The 20220-nt window shown below is 38.6% G+C and overlaps 1 protein-coding gene across 2 annotated transcripts in view; it reads right to left on the reverse strand.

The window, feature by feature from the left end:
- Positions 1-6266: 6266 nt before the first annotated feature.
- Positions 6267-20220, reverse strand: part of ANKRD28 (ankyrin repeat domain 28) — a 125642-nt gene continuing 111688 nt past the window's right edge. For both annotated transcript variants that reach the window (XM_063325133.1, XM_063325132.1), the window contains exons 19-28: positions 20111-20198; positions 19618-19735; positions 18809-19028; positions 17361-17448; positions 17181-17264; positions 16518-16663; positions 16257-16339; positions 16033-16115; positions 13670-13761; positions 6267-8298 (exon numbers count right to left, since the gene is read on the reverse strand). In XM_063325133.1, coding sequence (XP_063181203.1) covers positions 8012-8298; positions 13670-13761; positions 16033-16115; positions 16257-16339; positions 16518-16663; positions 17181-17264; positions 17361-17448; positions 18809-19028; positions 19618-19735; positions 20111-20198 — 1289 coding nt within the window. In that variant the 3' untranslated portion in view covers positions 6267-8011. The remainder of the gene's footprint in view (positions 8299-13669; positions 13762-16032; positions 16116-16256; positions 16340-16517; positions 16664-17180; positions 17265-17360; positions 17449-18808; positions 19029-19617; positions 19736-20110; positions 20199-20220) is intronic.

A 20220-nucleotide genomic window follows, 5' to 3' on the forward strand; every position in this document is an offset into this window, starting at 1 on the left:
CTATTAAAAAAAACCAAGACCTTCTGGCCTTACAATTTGTGCAGGACATGTTGCTGTGTCTCCTCCCTGAGAAGAGCAGGCAGAAGTATTAGAACGTGTTCTCATACCTTCTTTCTTTCACCCAAAAATGCAGCCTTTAGCAAAGAGACACTGAAAAAAGTAGGACAGTACTAGGCACGATGGAGAATTACCAGTAAGTAACTTCCCCTGACCACCATCCTGATTTTTGAGGGACAGCAGATGTATCTGTTCTGAAACAGGGTGACCAGGCAATAACCTATGACACTCACCACCACCAGTCGTTGGGTTTTGGGCATCTGCATGGAACAGCAATCCCGGCATTGCCCTGTGGAACGCAGCACGGCTCCTGAACGACCCGTGTTCACGTGAGCGCAGCTACCTGCCGTTTACTGATAAGCCTTCAGCAAGGCTGATGTTCACACAGGCAGACTCGTAACATACTGGAACGCAGCCCATCATCTTGTATCTCTTCAGCAGATACAAACAGTTTTACTAAAGCTTCCTGAACTGTTTCCGTCTGCGAGTACAACAAAACCAAACCAGAACACAAGGATCTTTTGACATCCAGGAAGTACAGTTTTAAATCACTCGGTCTGTTGACTTACATGAAATCAGGATTTGGAAATTTGTAGCGAGACCCAACGTCCCTGTCTGAGGCAGACAGCAGGGGATGATGTCTTTGAAGGGCCTTGACGCTGCCCCTGGGAATGGGACGCCAACCACAGAAACTGTCTGTCTGGGTAGGGGTAACAGCACGCGAGCCAGCGCTGTTGGGGGTTTCTTCGTTAAGGTATCTGCTGCTTTGGGATTCAAGTGACCAGGGAGTTTTCCAGGTGGATGTGGGGATAATTCTGATTACAGCAAGAGAAGCCACCAGAAAGCACACCAAAGGAACATCTGGCAAACAGGACATTGGAGTTCAGTTATCGAGAGGCACATGAACAGGCTGAGGAGCCGGTAACAGCCTGCAACAATCTGCACAGAACAAAGACCTCCACAGTGCACAAGTGGGCATAAGCTCATTTAGGCAGATCTTTACAGGTGAAATGAACCCCCCAACTGAAGTGACCGAGCTTCAAGAGCCTCCTGCAGACAACACAGAGGTAAGGAAGCCACCAGGGTGAGGCACAGCAGGTCTTACCCGGGCTGTGACCTGTCTTGCAGCATCAGGTATTTAACGAACTCCCTCAGCGTTCACAGAAAAACCAAGAGGACCAACACAAAAAACTGACGACCCTCTTTGGCTGCTTCAGACAGCATCTAAAGCATCTAAAAGAGCCAACTGAAGAAAATTACATTTTCAGAACTGTTACAGAAAGAGGCCTGAACAATACCTAACCACCACTATGGCGCGCACCCAGATTCAGTGGCTAGAAGGAACTACCCCCTCCTTCATTTATGCGGGGTAAAAAAACCCCAAAGTGGTGATGAATGCCATTCCTGAAAACCCCAGATATTCCCAAATTGAAGTGGGAGTTATCACTCAATCAAGTTTTTAATTGTGAAGGGGAACGGCGGTACTTCAGAGATTCACTGTGCTCTGTGCTCACTGCTTCCTCCCTCCGCTGGGAGAGCAGGCGTAGGCAGCGCAGGTCAGAGGTCGGCGACAGGAGTTAGTGGTACCCACAGCAGAGCAGACAGACTCTCGGTAGAAGACATGAGAAAGGCTAGACTCTAAGAAAGATTTTTAAGAAAACTACGCAGACAGCTTGAGTAACAAAGTTTGGCAAGGGATAGGAAATATATGACAGGATAGGACACGAATCTTCAGATTTTGCTTTAAAGCTGTTTAAGGTATCTAATATATTCTTTTAATGTAAAAGAAAATTCGAGACCTCAGTGTCTTAAGCTTTGTGAACTAAGTCGAAGCCCCAGGTACAATGAGGAGAGAACCCGCACGTCTGTCATTTGACAAGGCTTGGAAGCGGGGGTTTGTTTTACTCTGTTGGGAATCGGAATAGCGTTGCTTCTATTGCAATTTTAATGAAAAAAAAAAAAGATAATGTAAGGTGTTTTTCTCCTCTTTAAATATTAGTGACACGAACAATATTAAGCCAGCTCGAAAGGCTCTTTGGGTTCCATATTATTCAGCTGTGTTTACAGTTACATGCTGAAATACTGCAAGATTCCCTTCCCAACCTCAAATTGAAAATTGCTAAAACATAGCAAGGAAGGGAGGGAGCTCAGTTTATCCTAAGGTAAGATAACACACAGCAGCAGGGAAGCATGGATAATTTAGAGAGAATTTAGATACTGCTTTATTTGAAGACAAATAACAGTGCTAAAGAGACTGGGGTGCCGGGTTGGAAAGAGTTCCGAGAAATCTGCAAGGCCTGCGAGTAGGGACACTCATCTTCCCCCGTCGGGAACACTCAGTTGCGAGATGAGTTGTAGAGAGAGGAAAAAGTCCACAGCTTGAAAATTTTAGTCACACCTGTAACTATTTTTCCCCCAAGCAAAGGAAAACCAAAACACTCTTGCAATTTTCTTGGGCTCCACATGACTGAACAACTGAAAGAAACACTTTTCCCAAGGCTGCCATTTCAGACAGTTTTGGTAGGTATGTGAGGACACAGTGATCAGTGGCTCCTGGGTGACATTTACAATGTCCAGCCAGGCGTTTGCTTCTCCTGTTAAGCAGTAAAATTAAGGGATTTTTTTGATAAGGCTTATAGATCATTATAAATCTAATAATAGGATATTTTCATAAGAATAACCAGTTGTTTTGCCGTTTCAAATTAATGTGCGGTGGTTCCTTTGCCCTTAAACATTCTTCAAAACATACGGCTATTATTCTGGAGAAAAGGACTCCCGAAAAAGGAAAAAGCCAATGCTATCAGCTACGAGGCCTGTATTGTGTCTCTTCACATTTAACATCTCAGGTTTCAGTCTGTAAAGGAGACTTCTGTTTTATAAATTCTTATCTTGTCCAATTTAGAGTCATAGCTACACGTTTATTATAAAAGGGTTGTAATCCTAACCTGAAAGAATTCTTCTCCAGCTGTCCCATCAGCTTCTGCAGCATAGAAAAGGATTACAAGGAAGTCATCACAAATCATTGAGAGATGACTCCAAGAGGCAATAACTACCAATCTTGGATTTAAGGATTTATATTAATTTGATGGATCAACTTCAAGAACTTAAATACTTACTTTTTCCTGATATTAGAATGGATTTTGCCGAGTTTAAATCTAGACCTATGGAAGTGGGTGGTAAAAGTTTAAACTGCTTAGTAAGAGATTATAAAGGCCCTTCTCTCCAAGGTTATTAGTCTGATCCAACCAGGACTGGATTATCAGGAAGTATTGTTAGCAGGAATCAATGCTTTTTAACCAAAAGCACAATGGCATTTCTTCTGGGACATGGGTAGGTACCACCAGCAAAGTGGTCGGAGGTGAGGAGGGTATTCCTGCCAGCTCCCCCCGTTGCTCCCGCAGCTGCAGCCGGGGAAGCCCCCGGAGCTCCCTCACCCGCCCCGTGGTACACTGAGCCAAAGAGCTCCAGTTCTGCAGAACTGCTGTTTCCATAAACACTTATCCTTTTCAGTTAGGTTTCTGTTTTGAAGATGTGAACCTCACTGATCCAAACATGGAATTAAGTAGGATGGGCTCCCTGTTAGAAATGTTCCATGATTATGCACATGAAAAAGCTTCTCACAAGTATATGCTAGACAACGGTCCTTTGTACAGTATTCACACTTGCTTACAACCTTTCTACAGGCTTATCCTCTCACCCAGTTATTGCGTGATTAACAGAAAGGTCACCACAACCTTTTTTTCTTTTTTTCCCCCCAGTAAAGAATCTGAACTACCAGAACAACACTGCCATTATCTCAAACTAACTGGATTTAATGAACATTCTGGGTTTTTTTGTAAACTGGAATATGTTATTCTGCATTACTACAGTAGTTCATAGAATCACAGAATGGTTTGGGTTGGAAGGGGCCTTAAAGATCATCTAGTTCCATCTTCATCTAGTTGTTGCCTTTAAAATAGACGTAATCTCTGGGCAAGACAGGAAGGCTACTTCCTCTCAAAACCAGAATTACTGGGTGGAAGAATCTGTAAATATTGTCTCATGCTCCCTTTTAGTCATCTTCCATATAGCTTAGGTAACAGCTTTAGTGCCCTTTGTGTAGATGTTAAAAGGAGAAAAACTTTTAAGTAATTAATTTTTAAATACTAACTTTTTTTAACCAAACATTTATTAATTCTTTAGCCTGCTAGACAAGTCAGTTTTAAACAACACACAACCAGAAAAAAACCAACCCACAACAACCAACCGCAACCAAGGTCCAAGTTTAAAACGTGCGTATTTCTACATCTGAATGTTCCAAATATATATTTATATGATTACTTTGGAGATAATCTAAGCGTGGGGAAGCAACAGAGAGTAACAGGAGGAAATACAAAGCAGGAGACACAGAGAGGTCAAGATTTTGTAAGAAATTATGAGAAAAATCTTTTTGATCACAGTAGGGTCACTCTTGAGGGGTGGAGACAGACCGATTCTTCATTTTAACAGCATCCAGCATTTATGGTACCACACTACACTCGAAAAGTAACAGCTCCACCTAGAAGGTTAACACTAACTTGGCATTTTCTTCTGTAGAATATTTATCCTGAGGACTTAAAAACCCGTAAGACATCCCAGAAGTCAGAGTACACAGAAAGCTAAGCAGAGCTGGTTATCCTCGTTCCTGAAGTCCATTCGATTTTTTTTTTTTCAGGATAAAAAGGGTTTCTTTTATTCTAACATACTGCTTCAGTGGTCCAGCTGAGGCTCACTGCTCTCAGTGAAAATCCAGGAGATGAAGGTTGTAACAGTAACCTTGCTCTATTCATCTGTACAGAGAGAGGAGGATTTCGTTTAGAAAGATGGAGGTTCCAATATCGTTTTCTGGAAACAAACAGGCCTCCACTGAGGTATGACCGCATTTTGGTTTTGTTTTTTAAATTAAAAAAAGAAAACCACCAGCCACGGACAGCATTATTTGTTTTACAGAAACAAGGAACCTTCTGTTTCTTGACCTCTCATTAAGAAAGTGGTCTCTGACCACAGCAGCATGTTCTTTAAACAAATCATGTTCCGTTTCTGGAGGAAGACCATATTCTAATAATAGTCCCAATTATCACTTAACAGGGCACAATTACTGTCCTACCCATACTGCCAGGTAGTAATGGAGTTTTTTGGTTGTTTTTGTAATAAAAAAAAAAAGACAGATATTTAGCTCCAAAAGGTTTGCAAAACTTAAAAATAATGAATCCAATTTAATGCAGCAAAAAAGCTTTCTTCCTCAAGAGGCGAGCAGTAATGAAATGGAAGAGAGGCACAATTTCTGACTGACAGAAGGAAACAAAGGTGTTCAACAGCTCTGCTTTCTGCATTTGCCTGTATTCCATACCCAAATCTTTAACTTTTAAACCACCACCTTCTGAGCTTCTTCTCCTCCATCATCCAGGCACACAGTGGACACGAGCAGTTCCCGGTCTCTGCTGCCCTGCTGCTTTGTCAAAGACGACAGGAGCGTCCCCTCCTATGAACTGCCCTGTGGCTACAGACACCACACTCTGATCTAACAGGTCACCCTGAAGTCAAATGTAAGTTAGCACAGATAATAAAGGCCTATTAATACCATCTTCTCACAGTTCATCTGAAGCAACAAAAAAAAAAAAAAAAAAAAAAAAAAAAAAAATCAGTTTTATCAACGGAAATATGCAATTGTTACCTTTTAAATAACGGGCATGCTACTTGGTGTTCTGATTCACGTTTTCCACGGGCGTATGATTTAAAATAGGTCTGTGCTGGTTCAACCTTTGTATTTAAATAGCTGCAGTGAATCTCGAGACAGGCCAATATGGATCTTTTGAGCGCCGCCTGCGTGCTCAGCCGAGGCCCGTACATCACTCCCACACAGCCCCGCACTTGAAAGACTCAGATGGAAGAAAATACAGAAATCACGATCTCCCTGAAGTCATCTAACTCCGCTCACAGACAAACACGTTGCATATATAAACAACGAACGCAGGCACAAATGGTTAAGAAAGTAATACTTAAAAGGAAACCTAAAGAAATAACGTAGTAGTTTAACATTTAAAATTAATCTAAATAGCTCCCTTTCACTCTTTACTTTAGAATTAAAATGGTGGCAAAGCCTTTGTGGAGTAGATTTTACAAATTCTAACAGTTCAACAAAAGAGACTTCGTCATTAATGCTTAGTAGATACAAATAAATTATTCATTAGTAGAACTCACATTTGGGTTTTATTATACTCTGTAAAATATACAGGAATCTTGAAGTACTGAAAGAGTGCAGGTAAATACAGTATTCAAGCAGTCACTATTTCTATGTACATGCTCATTAATTCTTCAAAAAACCCACAAAATTATCAAATAGATCAAAATATTGTCCCGTGTTTCCACACTATGTTCAGAAAACCAGCTGATAATTTACAATATCATAAAGATTTCCAGTTTCACAATACAAAAAGGATAAAAAGGAAATTGGAATCAGTTTGTAGTAATTTATTTGTACTTTACCAGGACATGCAAGGATTCCTTGCATGTACATAAACAAATTCACTTGAAAAGTAACAGTTATAGTTAGAGCAGAGCCAAATGAAGTAAATATTCATATTTAACAGACAAAACTTCAGCTTACTTATGTCAGTTTTTCATTCTTCAGGCAATTAGAAAACCACAGTAGTCTGTTATAAATTAAAAAAAAATAATAATAATTCGGGCAAGTTTGCACTACGTTACAGGGACCTGTTTCTGCCGTTTATTTTCTAAATGGAGCACAACAAAGATACACAGCTCTTCCCACAGACCAGACACTGTACTGTTTTCTCTAAGAGGGAAATAGACTTTTAAATTGACCTCCCCCCCGCTTTTAACTCCAGGATTTTTTTAAAAAAAAAAAAAAGTGATGGGGATATACAATTTTAAACTTACATACAAATTTATGATGTGAGGAAGTGGACAAATTATTGAAAAGAACTCTCAGTCACAACAGGGTTATCATGACTCTTCATTTCAATTTTTTATGCAGTTTCATAGTTTCTCCTGCATTTTTAAATTAAAAAAAATCTCAATCCCAAACCCAAAAGTTAAAAAAAAATAATCTAAACCTGTGCAACAATTACTGCTTCCCTCCCACATCTCCCACCCCTTCCCTTGTTTATTACACTGTACATTTTTCACCCTGACTTCACCTTGTTAGCTGGTTTAATCTTAGTATTATAAAAGTATGACAAGTTCATTTGCATTTCACCTAAAAGAAAAAGAAAACAAAACTTAAAAGTACGTCTGCTTTCTTTCACGGTACATTTAATAGTGTCGGAAGGCTTTCAGATGATTAAAAAAAATAAAAATCAACATTTAAAACCAAATCTAAGCTTCTTTTCCAGAAGTAATTAAGGTTTGGTTGAAACAACTTCTCAAATAACCTATTCCAGTTTTCACAAAAACGTATTTAATTAAAAAAAAAAAAAATCTTTAAGTTATTTGGTCCTTTGGCAATTTGCAGCACAAACAATGCCTACTGTACCAAACTCATTTATTGCCTTCAAAATGGTTTTAGTTTTATTGATAATATTTAAACCTAGCATCCTTTGTGTTGTACAATAGTGTTGTTCATTTACATCAAGTAGGGTGCTCAGTCTGCAGAAATTACTCCCGGCACCAGAAACAGAATGGTAGAATAATACAGTTAAATAAAACAGTTTTGACATTCTTTTTTTTATTTCTTTTTTTGCCATGGATTCCAAGTACTTATTCAAGAATTTATGCTTCTTCTGCAAAATATGCTCTTAAAAATCCTCCTAGAGTCTCACAGATTTTTTTTTTTTTTATATGCAACCACAATAAAAAACATCTTCTCAAAGGTCTGTCCTCTTTTTGTATTCAAACACTGATAGCTTTTTTTCAAAAGCACGAGTCTGACCTTCCAGTGCGAGGGTTCTCTCTTCAGACCTACAAAATGTAGCTTCTAATACGTCTCAGAATCTGAGTCGTTGAGTTCGTCTTCTTCTGTGTACGGGTAGCCACCTTCCCTGCCAATGTTGTTGAAAGTACAATAAGAGCTATGGTCACTCCTCATGATTGGCAAGGAATCGAAGGTGACAGTTTTTGAGGTGTTGGTGTAATGATTAATGGCATTGAACGTAAGGGAAGGTAACGTGCTGCTCGATGAAACAGGCATCATCGTGGCCAGAATGAGAGCTAGGCAGTCAGCCACATCCTTATTGGGCGCACAGGCCAAAGCTGGCGTGTAACCTAGAAAGTCAGGAAAACACAAAACTTTAATTTAAAATTAAAGACAATGTAAAAGTTTATCCAAGACCGCGTCATCTTTCAGCTCCAAAAGTATTTTATATTGCTTAGTTTGCACTGTTACAAAAACCCAAACAAACAACATAACATGAAATGCATTACCAATTAGAGTTTTTTTTAACTTTCAGTTACAAAATCAACCCAGAAGTTTTTGGGCTTTGGAATAGAGATGTAATTGTTTTGTTAGGCACAGTCAGACTCTCTGGACCAGTGAGAAAAACTTGGATTTGAAAATGGTGAGGAAGTCACCTGGCCGAGGAGAGACAACTAATGGCAGCCAACAGTGAAGGGTGAAGGCATTCACTAGAGAGCCACTGCAGAACTGCATCCAGAAGCTTCCATAGCGCTGTTCATCACAGACAGTTATTTTAATAAGACTGTCCTATCTCAGTGACAGCCTGGCTAAAACATCAGAGGCAGTTAATTGGAAAGGCAGAGTATACAATTTCAACCAACCTATACTTTATTACAATACACAGTAATATAAACTATCAAGCCAACGTCTAACTTCTATTTGAGGGATATCAATTAAGAAATCCACAGAAGCTTGAGGAAATGCCAGCTGGATTAGTAGGGTAGGACTTGGAGAGAGAAACTACACCTCTTGGTTGCCCAACTGGCCTGGCTAAACTCCTCTTGCCAGGCAATGCTACCCTGACAACCTCCAAAATGCAGGAGGTCTCGGGCTGTGGCATGATTTGCAGTCAGGTCGCGTAGCTGTGAAATCTCTGGGTAACCGTGCCTCTAGTAATCCTCCAACATTTCTCCTTTGGCAGCTTCCCCCTTCCCTACGTACTTGCCTCTACTCATTAAATGTCAAGAAAAACACTTCAAATTCTCCTGAGTGGAGATCCGCATATTGCTCCTGTCTCAGGCTTTCGGCTTAATCATTCAGCGAGGCACCTGAGGACGAGTTTTGGCACAGGTCTCTACATCACCAAGGCACTGCAATCGGTGGTGACAATAGCAGCTCTCCAAGCATGGCAGTCGTATAAGTACAACCACAGAAAACAGCTAATTCTGCTGTCGAGACCAAAGTAAGTTCCCTCGTACTCAGGTCCACAGAGAAGCGGGTGGCCACGTCACCTTGTCCCACCCTTGCGGTATCTCACCGCATGCGACAGATATGCCCACAGTGAGCTGAAGGGGAAGACTCATGTTCAGGTATGTTTGGGAGTCCGAAGTCCTGCACTACCCCCAGTCCACAACTTAAAGGTGTACAACATCCAGGTAAGAAGCACGCAAATGATTTTAAATGACAGATGGCTTTAAAGCAAACCACACGGTGGATTTCTATCCAGACCTTAGGAAGGCATGGAAAATGAGGCAAAGCCAGCAACTGTTTCAACTGCTAAGGAATCACCTTTACTGTAGAAGTAGATCCAGGTCAAATCTTAGGGTAGAGCTCAGGATTAGTTTCTGCGTTGTACAATTGCACAGAGGTTTTAAACAAGTAGGCACGTTATGGAAAATAAGTGTAGCTAGAAATTAAGAAAACAGCAAGCAGGGGACAATCTTGCAGTTGAACTACTATTTGCTCAGGACAGACCTTGTGCTTGATGCTTGGAAGAGAGTAAGACAACAGGCCCTGCCCAAAGGAGCACACAATCCAAGGAAACACACAGAGAATTCAAGCACAAAACGCAGCAGCTGACCATGCGATAGGGCCGGACAGAAGTGCAGCGCAGCAGATGTTTTCACTGTTAGTAAGGAATCACAGCACGTAAAAGAGCTCAGAGTTAACAGTGACAGTCTGCGGAAGAGATGCGTTTTGAGAGGATTCAGAAGCAAAGGCCAGAGCTTGCGGCGCTGGGATGAAGACGGCATTTCAGGCACGTAAGGCAGAACAGAAGGCTCCACATCAATACTCAAATGCACATAACTTAATATCTACAGTTGCTGGGGACTGTACAACGGTAAGATGACACACGAAATAAGTTTATGCAAGCTGGCCACGTTCAACAACATTTCTTTCGTTAACATGACTTGATAAAAGTTCAAAGGAAAACGAGCAGTCACTCGCTATCCTTTTTAGTTTTTTTGGGTTTTGTCCCCCTCCGCCCTCCTTTTTTAAAAGGCTGCTTCTTGCTAAAAATCTTGAATACTCATACTTATGCTCTTTCTGGAACAGAGTATCCCAGTGCATCATAAAAAAATTAAAGGCCAAGGTAAAGATTAAACAGATTACTTTCTTCTGTTAAAAGTTCTCTAAAAATAGTTTTTATATTAACTAATATTCGATTATAGGTCTTAAGCTCCTGGCTTTCACAAGTAGGAATGGAATACCACGGTTTTATTCTTGCCTTAGACACAGCAAGATAAACTAACTGCTTGCACCATGAAAGACTGGCAACTGCATTTGTCTATATTATTTTTGTCCATGTTATTTTAAAACTATAAGAACAAATTATATTTTTATGTCCCTTAACTGCAAAGTGATCATTCATAGACATAAATACTTCAAATTTTCTTTTAAGATGTTGGTAAATGTACTGACTCTACTGAAATACTCTTACTCAGTTCTTTTATAATGTTCCCCATCATCTGTACTCGTATCTGCATATGCCTTAACACAACAACAAAAAAAATTACTATCTTCATTTGTAGATGGGGAAATAGGAGCAACTTCCTCGAACAACAGAAAACAGAGGCTGCATAATGGACACTGACTTAAGACCAGGGCTCCCCCCACCAAAATGCAGAGCTGCTCCCTCCTCTGGGGCTTTAAAGTTTCCATGAAGGCGCCTACAGGAAAATCAGAGGCTTATTAATGTGGTCAGCGCAAAGATGGTTCTCAAGATAAACTGAATGAAGTCTTACACTTGGGAAAGAGAAGAAAGTCATCTGAGGCATGAGTCATCTTGTAAGCATTTACAAGAAAAATTCCATCCAGAATCTCCAATATAAACTAGAATACGAGTAAAGGAAGGCTTGGAAAAGAACTAGACAAAATAAATAAATAAATTTAAAAAAAAACTTGGAAGGTCAACGATCACTGTAACGATGAATCTAGAAAATAACAGAAATCTCCATGCTATGTCAGTCTCCAGAGCTAGAAAATGCCTCCTCTGACTACTGTGGTGCACATTAGTACGACAAATAGAAGACAGACTGTACCAGGAAATTTGTCTTACCCTAGTAAGTTAAATAGTGAGGGGAAAAAAACCCAAAACAAAAAAAAAGTTTGAAAATCTGGTTGAGTGACCAAAAATAAAGCTTCAGATGGTGTCAAATCAAAGAAAAAGCTAGTAATTTCTTTTAAGACAGGTAAACTTGCATAATTAACGTCAAATTCAACATAGTTCTTGTAGATGTGGGTGATGGCAAAGTTTCATCATGACAAGTGTGGAAACATGGGTAAAAAACTGAAAGATCTGAGTGAGAACTGATACAGAACTAAGAAAGAACCCTCAACAAGACTCCTTTTGGAAAGTATACCAGACAGTTAATTTGCTGTTTCAGTTACATTTAATCTTCTAAGAACCAAGTGAATTACATTTTTTCCAAAGACTATCTGAAATGCCAAGCTTGCGTGGCAGATCATATCTGAACGATGATAAAGTAAGAGACTGTCAGTGTTGCGATGCAAAATATTCCACTGTCTGTTTCTTCAGCCTGCTTTGCTAAACAGATAGCTTTCACCCCCTGAAAAGAATCATACTTTTAAGCCTTTCTAATAAAAAAATAAATTAAATTAGTTGAAGTTTCTCCTATATTTTTACTTTATTAGAATTAAATAAATATATGTAATTTTTTTTCCTTTAGAAACACTTCACTCTAGCAGTCGATGCTAAAATCAAAGACAAGCAGACCTAAAGCAGAACCTGGCTATCACTACTGTTAGCTTTTCCATTTAATACAAAAGGTACACTGTGGAAATCAAGATGACTTTTGAACAGGTTTAGCAAGCCTGCTGACATACTAATACTTCCAAGAATTAAGAAAAAATTACAGTGGCAGGTGAAACAAATTGATAAATCCCATGAAAGTCTCCCTTGCTCTCTTCACAGCTCGAGGTATTCATTGCTTTGCACACGCTGTACCTTAAGCCGGCACATTTCATCCAACAGAAAAAGAACTCAAGTATTCTCAAGGCTGCTCAAAATTTTATAAACAAAGCAATTGCTATTAGAAAGAAAAGATCCACAGTGAGGAACAAGGCTAGGTGGCAATTCAGAGTGACTTTAAAATTTAAAATACGCGCAGAATTAAAAAGAAGTTTTAACATGTTGCAGCTGGATCCCCAGGCTGCCAGAGAACTGCGACTTCTATGCAAACAATGTTTTCCTCTGTTAAGCCAAAGATCCACCCTAACAAGGGACTGGCTGGCTGCACATGGAAAGCCCACAAAAATACAAACATCTCCAGTTAGCATACTTGTGATGAGAAACAGAAATCAAAAAGATACGTTTTCCAGTCTTTTCGTTTTAGGGAGTTTCATTTAGTAGTTACCCCTGTCCCCTATTTTAGGCAAGGAATGATCTTCAAATCACCCATGTCACTCTATCCAATGTAATTTGAGAAACACCCAGAGGAAGTCACACAAACATTGAGAGAGGAAGAACTTTCCAAACTGGAAATATAATTAGAACTATTAATTAGGCACATCCCTTCGGGTGGGGCGGAGATGGAACAACACACATCCCCACACCCCCGGGGCTACTGCTTTCATTTAAGACACAGTGGGATACGGCATAAGAGCGGGAGCTCTTACGCTTTTAAAAGCACAGCTTCAGAGGACCACAGATGTCTCACATGAAAATATGCATGTAAGAAGTCAGTAGATCTAATTTTCTTTTGTTCTTACAAGCTATAGGATTTATTCTCTATGATACAGCAGTTACGTTTTCTTATTTCTATGTGCAAAATACTCTGAAGAGCCAAAAGCTTGAGACCAGTAACTGAGATCTGTAATTTATACTTGCTTTTAAAAGCTAACACCAATATACCTACGGTGACAAAATGAACAGCAATTCAATCCAGCTTCTTAACAGCTGAAAGTCATATTTTACTTTCAGCATTATGTTTTTCTGACCCTTTTCAGTACGCCAAAGCTAGTATATTTATAGGGTATACGTTATAAACCTACAAATGCAAACCAAACACTTCTATGGCGTGACCTGCACTGTTCTGAAAGTTTTCACTCTCCTTACACTTCTGCTTTGCTAAAATGACCCATCACCAACACTTTTTTTTTTCCTAGGGGGAACCTACTGCAAGGCTCATATGAAATTTCCGAAGGTTTATTACTTTTCAGTGAGCAGAGTTTAAAACCACAGTTCCTTATGGGGAAACAAAGTTAAATTTTTCTTACCATTTTCATCTACAGCAAGTACACTTGCTCCTTTCCCTAAAAGCTCTTGAACTACAACCGTTAGTCCATTCCGAGCAGCAACATGCAGAGGTCTGTGAAGAGACGCAAACTCATTTATAAACCTTACAACAAGATACTAAGTAAGACAGGTAGCCTGCATCTAGTTAAACGATTATTGAAGTACTTGTATGTTATTTACACACTGTATAAATATTGTAGATATAATAACTAAGATGAGAAAAACAGCGGATTTCTTTTCTTATTGCAAAGAAACTGTACAATAACAATTGTGCACCTTCTTCTTTTACAGCACCACACAGTGAGGCAGTAGCTACCAGAAAAGACCTGCTGCTTATGAACTTTATCATGTTAAAAAGTTAGAAACACCTGGTATCCTACTGTTGGTAACTCCTTCACTGAACTGTTGTAACAGATATCATCGCATCTGAGTTACTATATATCACTGGCAATAATCATTAGGATACTAACAGCAGAATGGTAGTCACATTTTATTGCTTGTAAAGGCTTCTAAGAGATGCAGAAGCATTTAATCAATCTGCCTTTTAGAAATCACTATATTCCATAGTGACTAGAGATTAAAAAAAATTATTTTACACTATAAGGCATGCAGCAAGAAAAGCAGGTTACTTTTCAAAACCTCAAACTATTAACTATCTCCGTTTTGTGATGACTTGATCTATGAAGGAAAGTGTAGCTTTACATCAAATATTCTAATTACATCTCTTTCAAATGCAACAGTTTTTCAAAATTGGTTCCCACTGAGTTAAATAAAACCCTAGCATCACTCAGCGGGAAACAGAATAATCAGCTTACTTCCCTTGTGCTTTATATTGCTCTTCAGTTATTTTGAGATTCTTGAAATTGTTTGAATTAACTGTGAACTGTATTTTGATTTGGGAACAAGTGCCTGCCTTAGAGACCAGAAGTGCAAAACATAACAAACAGAAGCAGCTGTATATATGGTCCTTATATTAAAGTATTAAAGAACTACTGCACACCACAGATACACTGAAAAGTGTACTGTAATTAAAATAATTTTAATACAGAGGCCAACGATTTTATCCAAAGGAGAACATTGTTTAAGCCGTTTAGAAAGTCAGTTTAGTTATTGAAAAACATTTGCTAAACCAGTAATATTTTAAACAACTTTTAAAATCTCGCCATTTATATAAACATTTCATGGAGGTGCGAATATGTACCTATTTTCCCCCATGACATAACTTGATCAGACTATATGAGCCAAGGCATGTGGGTGGAATTACATGAGCCTGTGGTAGCATCCTTTCCTACTTCTGTTCCCATCTCATTTTTGCTTTTCCTTCTCTCAAGACATCCCTACTTCAAGCCAGAAACGAGGCCATCAGTCCCTCTCCTGCTTTCTGGTTACTTCGTGCTGCCCAAGGTGCACCATGGTGAGCAGCAAGAGCAGAGCAAGAAGTTTTATTATCGTAACTCCTGGGTTCAAGCAGATCTCCGGAATGGCTGGAAGAACTGGAGGAGTCTGAACGTGACAGATTCCAGAAGGGATGTAAGGCCAGAGAAATAGGCGAGTTAGTTACAAGTTCCGGTGTTTTTTGCTAAATGGTCTGTTATTAAAGCAGCCTAACAAATCACGTACATAACTCAGCTACATATCAGGTGTCAAATATTGCCCATAACACAAATATATTCTTTAAGAAGCAAAAAAATGCACAAGTCATTTTAGTAGCCCATGCTGATATATGTATGACATACCACTACATTTTTAAGTTTTCCTTAGAACTGGGCCAACAAAATAGGCTTAATTCTACTTGAGAGAAGATCTTCAGGAAGCATTAAGAATACTGTATGCCCCATAATATTTAATAGAAGACAGTCTTTCATCCTGGTAGTAATAGGTATCTTTCACTAACAGAAAGCATGCTGAAGAATGCAAGCATACTTCAGCAAGGGTTGCGGTGGTGGGTTTTTTTTTTTTTTTATTAGCTAGCTTTGAAGAGCAAGTCTTAGTTTGCCTTGAATGAGTTGTTAACTGAAGTGAATTATAATTGAAAAATTAGATAATTTACAAAACAGAAGAATATTGGTTTACAGGTAATCTCAGTGGATTGCAGTAATTCCACACAGGATTCCCTGAACCACAATACCGGAAGATTTATTTATCATGCCTTTCACCCATCTAAAACCAGAACTTTAAGTATGAGCAAAACACCATTTCACTTCAAGTCGGTTCAAGTCTCGGTTCCTATCAAGCAATTAAAATTCAACCAATTTGGTAAAAAAATTCAGAAAAATATTCCTCTTTATGAGCAAGATACACACCAAAAACTCACTCATAAAGCACACTCACTGCTGATACGTACGTTTGCAAGGCTGCATTGGTGGCATTGATGAGGTTTCTATCCGTAATCTTCTCCAGTATTAACAAGGCACTAGTTTCATGACCCTTAATACAGAACAAACATCTGTCATATAACAAACTCTTCAAAAATTGCTTTCAATGCCATTTCAAAATAACAAGTTAATATCTGCAAACAGTGCGTGGTAACACAAAGCTCCACACTGGTAAATCCGACTACGCACACACCTTGCTGCAAGCCAAATGGAGTGCTGTGTTCTTAGAACTGTCTTGCAAAGTCAGATCAGCTTTAGCACTGCTAACCAGCACCTCTGGGGAAATAAAGATTTGTATTAACTAAAAGCATATTCCTTAAAGACTTAATGGCTTACGTTTGTGCAAAATGAAAACATAATTTTGACAAAATATATCCACAGGAATATTAACTACAAGACAACTTTACCCATAATGAGCTCCTAAGAGCAGAAATATATAAAGCTTTCTCTTTACCAACTGTATTTGTCTGTCCATTCTCTGCAGCCATCATTAAAGGTGTTTTCCCAGAAGAATCTACAGCATTTACTTGAGCATTGTGACTGAGCAGAAGCTGTAGACACTCAATGTGATCTGTAAAAGCTGCTGCATGAAGAGGAGTTCTGCAACAGATCAAAAGACAATATGGCCACATTGAGCCATGCTTTCTACTTTATTCAAGAAGGGCATCCCGACCGTCAGCCTGCAGATACAAAAGACTGGGCAATCCCTCCCACTGAATCCTTTGAAATCAGTATGCCTGGAGTTGTGCCACTGCCTTTAGAAAGTCACCTTCAAGTTTCAAAGAATTCCCTCTATGTAGTGTATAATAGAGACACAATTTGATTCAGAAAGAATAAAATATGCATAAAATACTACCCACAAGGTGATACAAATTAAAACATGCTCAAACTTTCCTACAGAATAAAAAGCCAATTCAAGTTTAATGAATCAGACCAGGATTTTTTGAAATCTAAAATTTATTTCTAGAACAGAATAAATTTTTTTTTTCAAAGAATAAAAGCAGGGGAAGGGGGAATTAACATAAGTAGCAAATACAAAAACCCCAAATGATCATAGAATTTAGCAGAGCCACTCTATTACATTAGCAACATTCTTCCACTGTGCATTTACACTTACCTTCCTTTTGAATCTGTTGAATTTACAATACCAGCACCTAGTGTGTCAATTAACATTTCTGCAGCACCTTCATTGTCATTTATCCTATAATGAATTAAACAGGCTGTTATTTACAGAATGATAAATCTTTTGTTAAATACAGCAATGAAATGTATGAAGAATAATTTTGCACTTCCTTACACTGCACAATGCAACGGACTGAAAGAATTTCCTTCCATTTTCTGGAAAACTTCCTGTTCCAGGAGGAGCTCTACACAACTGTCATGACCTAAGGCAAATGTAAGAGTTGGGTATTAAAAAAATGGGAAAAGTCTATTTATGGATTATAACAAAAATATGTATCTAAACTAGATTAAGCAATATTTTATTTGAACGTTTCAAAGACACGCTGGTTATATTTAATAGGGCTCCATTTAGGAACTAAGACAATTTTAGAATCCTGGAAATCAAACTAACATTTCACACTGTAAACTTTGTGAAATCTCGAAGGGATCTCATGCTGTCTGCAGAATATCCAGAACACTTAATTTAGTTCTTTACACCTCCACGTTTCAAACTCTTCTGTACATTCACCATTTAGTCTACACGAAAACGTCTCCACCATTTGAGGGTTATTTTTATTCCACCGTCTTGCTAAACCCAAAGAAAAAACCAAGTTGACTGTCAGAACAAAAGCTTAAAAAGAACAGGCTCAACCTATGGTATCATTCTTTTCAAAGTTCTATAGGCTGCTGCTGTACAGGTAGCTAACGACTGCATCTGTTTCATCTTCGATGCATATATGTAGAGAACCTTAGTTCAACATTTACCAGTCTCTGAAGATTTGTATTTCCACAAGTCCTGTCAAATTTTCATTCTACAAATCAAACATATTTCAGTTCTGTTTTATTCGAACTCTGTGGTCACTCTGAAAATGGACCAAGCTGGAAGAGTTTAATTTTATGAATGTGATAAAGAGATGTTATTCCAGTTCAAATTATCAGTGTATTACTCAGTTGCTTCAGCTTTTTACTTAAAAAAAAATGGGAAAATGAAGCTCTAAACCCTTACTTTTTGATCTCTGTCATGTGACTCAAAGGTGAAATTGAGAACCTCCGCTGTCGGAAATGAACACACAGAACAAAATCTTGAGCAAAGGAGCTGAATGAATTTCCTACCTTTTAAGGTCTCTCTCACCCCCAAACCCAAGAGAAGTATCAGTGAAGAAAAAAAAAAATTCTTATTGAATCACTTTTATATACTTTAGCTTCTTATGCCTATCAAGGTTGATTTGAATCAAGTTTAAAAAAAGATTTAATCTGAAACTATTCCTCCCAAAACTCCCTGTGAGTTTTGTGTGTGGCACATTTCTATTCACAGGTACTATGCTGAATTTCTTGAAAGGCTCCTTGAGGCATAAAACTAAGAAGGCACTTTATAACAAAAATGTAATACCAAAAAATAAACACCTCATATTATGTATTAGATGTTAACACATTTCCCCTCAAGATATCAGCCGTATTGTCACATTGACTAATACGAACTGAAACTGGACAGACTTTATACGTTGCTTTTATAAGTAGTAATAACTTCTACCTCGATATCAACAAATACATTTAGACCTGTATTTTAACTTTAATGTATTTTACCATTATAGCAGGCCCAATGCAGTGATGTATAGCCGTGATTGTCTGCTATTGCAGGTACTGCATCCACAGATGTAGCTGACTGCAGGAGAGCTCCTAGAACACCTATATGTCCACATGCAGCTGACAAGTGTATAGGGGTTCGTCCCCTACAGTCTCGTAACAAGGACTTAGCACCATGTTGAAGCAATGCTTCCACACATTCCTCGTGCCCTGTAACTGCCTGGGAGAGAAAGACAGGAAAGAGTACGTTTGCAAATATTCATGTATGTAAGCCAAGGTGTATAACTAAAGCAAGCAAACTTCAAGCAATTTCGTACATTTTTAAGCGATAACAAAATAAGCACAGTTATTTTTATTCCTGGAAACAACCATTCTGTTGGAAAAATAGCAATATGTTATAATATTGATGACAGAATAATTTCTTGGAACAACACTGAATGAACTGCTGATCTCTAGGGCTCGTTCAATTTCTTTGCTGGCAGAGACTATAAGAAAATATTTGGTATATGGCACGCATCATGCTTTTCTTCCTCCCATTAACACTACCCCCACCCCATAACAAAAAGTTGTACTCTGGGATGTCTCCAGTCAACACTTCACAGCAAGATTAAGCGACTCTGGAAGTCCAAAAGAATTCTGAGAGCATATAGCAAACAGGCAAAAGCTGGCTTATTGAAAGAACTAAAACGACAAAAACTAAGAATGGCAAGATGAGAATACTGAGAAATTCAGTAACGCTACATATTAAGTCTGTATTGGAAATTAATATGTATAAAACTGGAAAGAACAGAAGAGGAATATTCTCTTACCCCTCTATGTAATGCTGTCCTTCCCCACTTATCTTTGGCATCTACATTTGCTCCTTTGTTAAGGAGGGAATAAACGCAGTCGGTGTGCCCATTGAGAACTGACAACATCAAAGGAGTCCTAAGCAGAGAGTGAAATAAAGTGTAATCTACATGGAAATTTAACAGACTGGCACTCAGCTGAAATATAACTTGTATTTGCTTTTTAGATCAATAAAATAAAATAATATCCCCCAATTCATAAGTCCTGATTAAGTTACTAGAATCCATTTTTTTCAGCACCTGGGCAATAAGACACATTTTAGTTTCCTCCCAACTGAACATTTTTCACTGCCAACATTACGTTTATTGCAAAATATACAGTCCTATTTGTCCTAGTTCAAATATCATCTCCCTTTAAAGTAATAAATTAAAAATCACCCATGTAAAAACTTATTTTTCTTTTTATAAAATGCAATAACTTGTGAAGAACAGAATATGTATCGTTTAAACTCACTGTCCATTTCCATCTTGAATGTCCACTGCATTCTGTGGTTCTGCATTTCCTATCAATAGCCGCAAACATTCTGAGTGACCATTCGTAGCTGTAAAACATCATATAAAAAT

The sequence above is a fragment of the Chroicocephalus ridibundus genome, chromosome 2 (assembly GCF_963924245.1).
Source record: "Chroicocephalus ridibundus chromosome 2, bChrRid1.1, whole genome shotgun sequence".
NCBI lineage: Eukaryota > Metazoa > Chordata > Aves > Charadriiformes > Laridae > Chroicocephalus > Chroicocephalus ridibundus.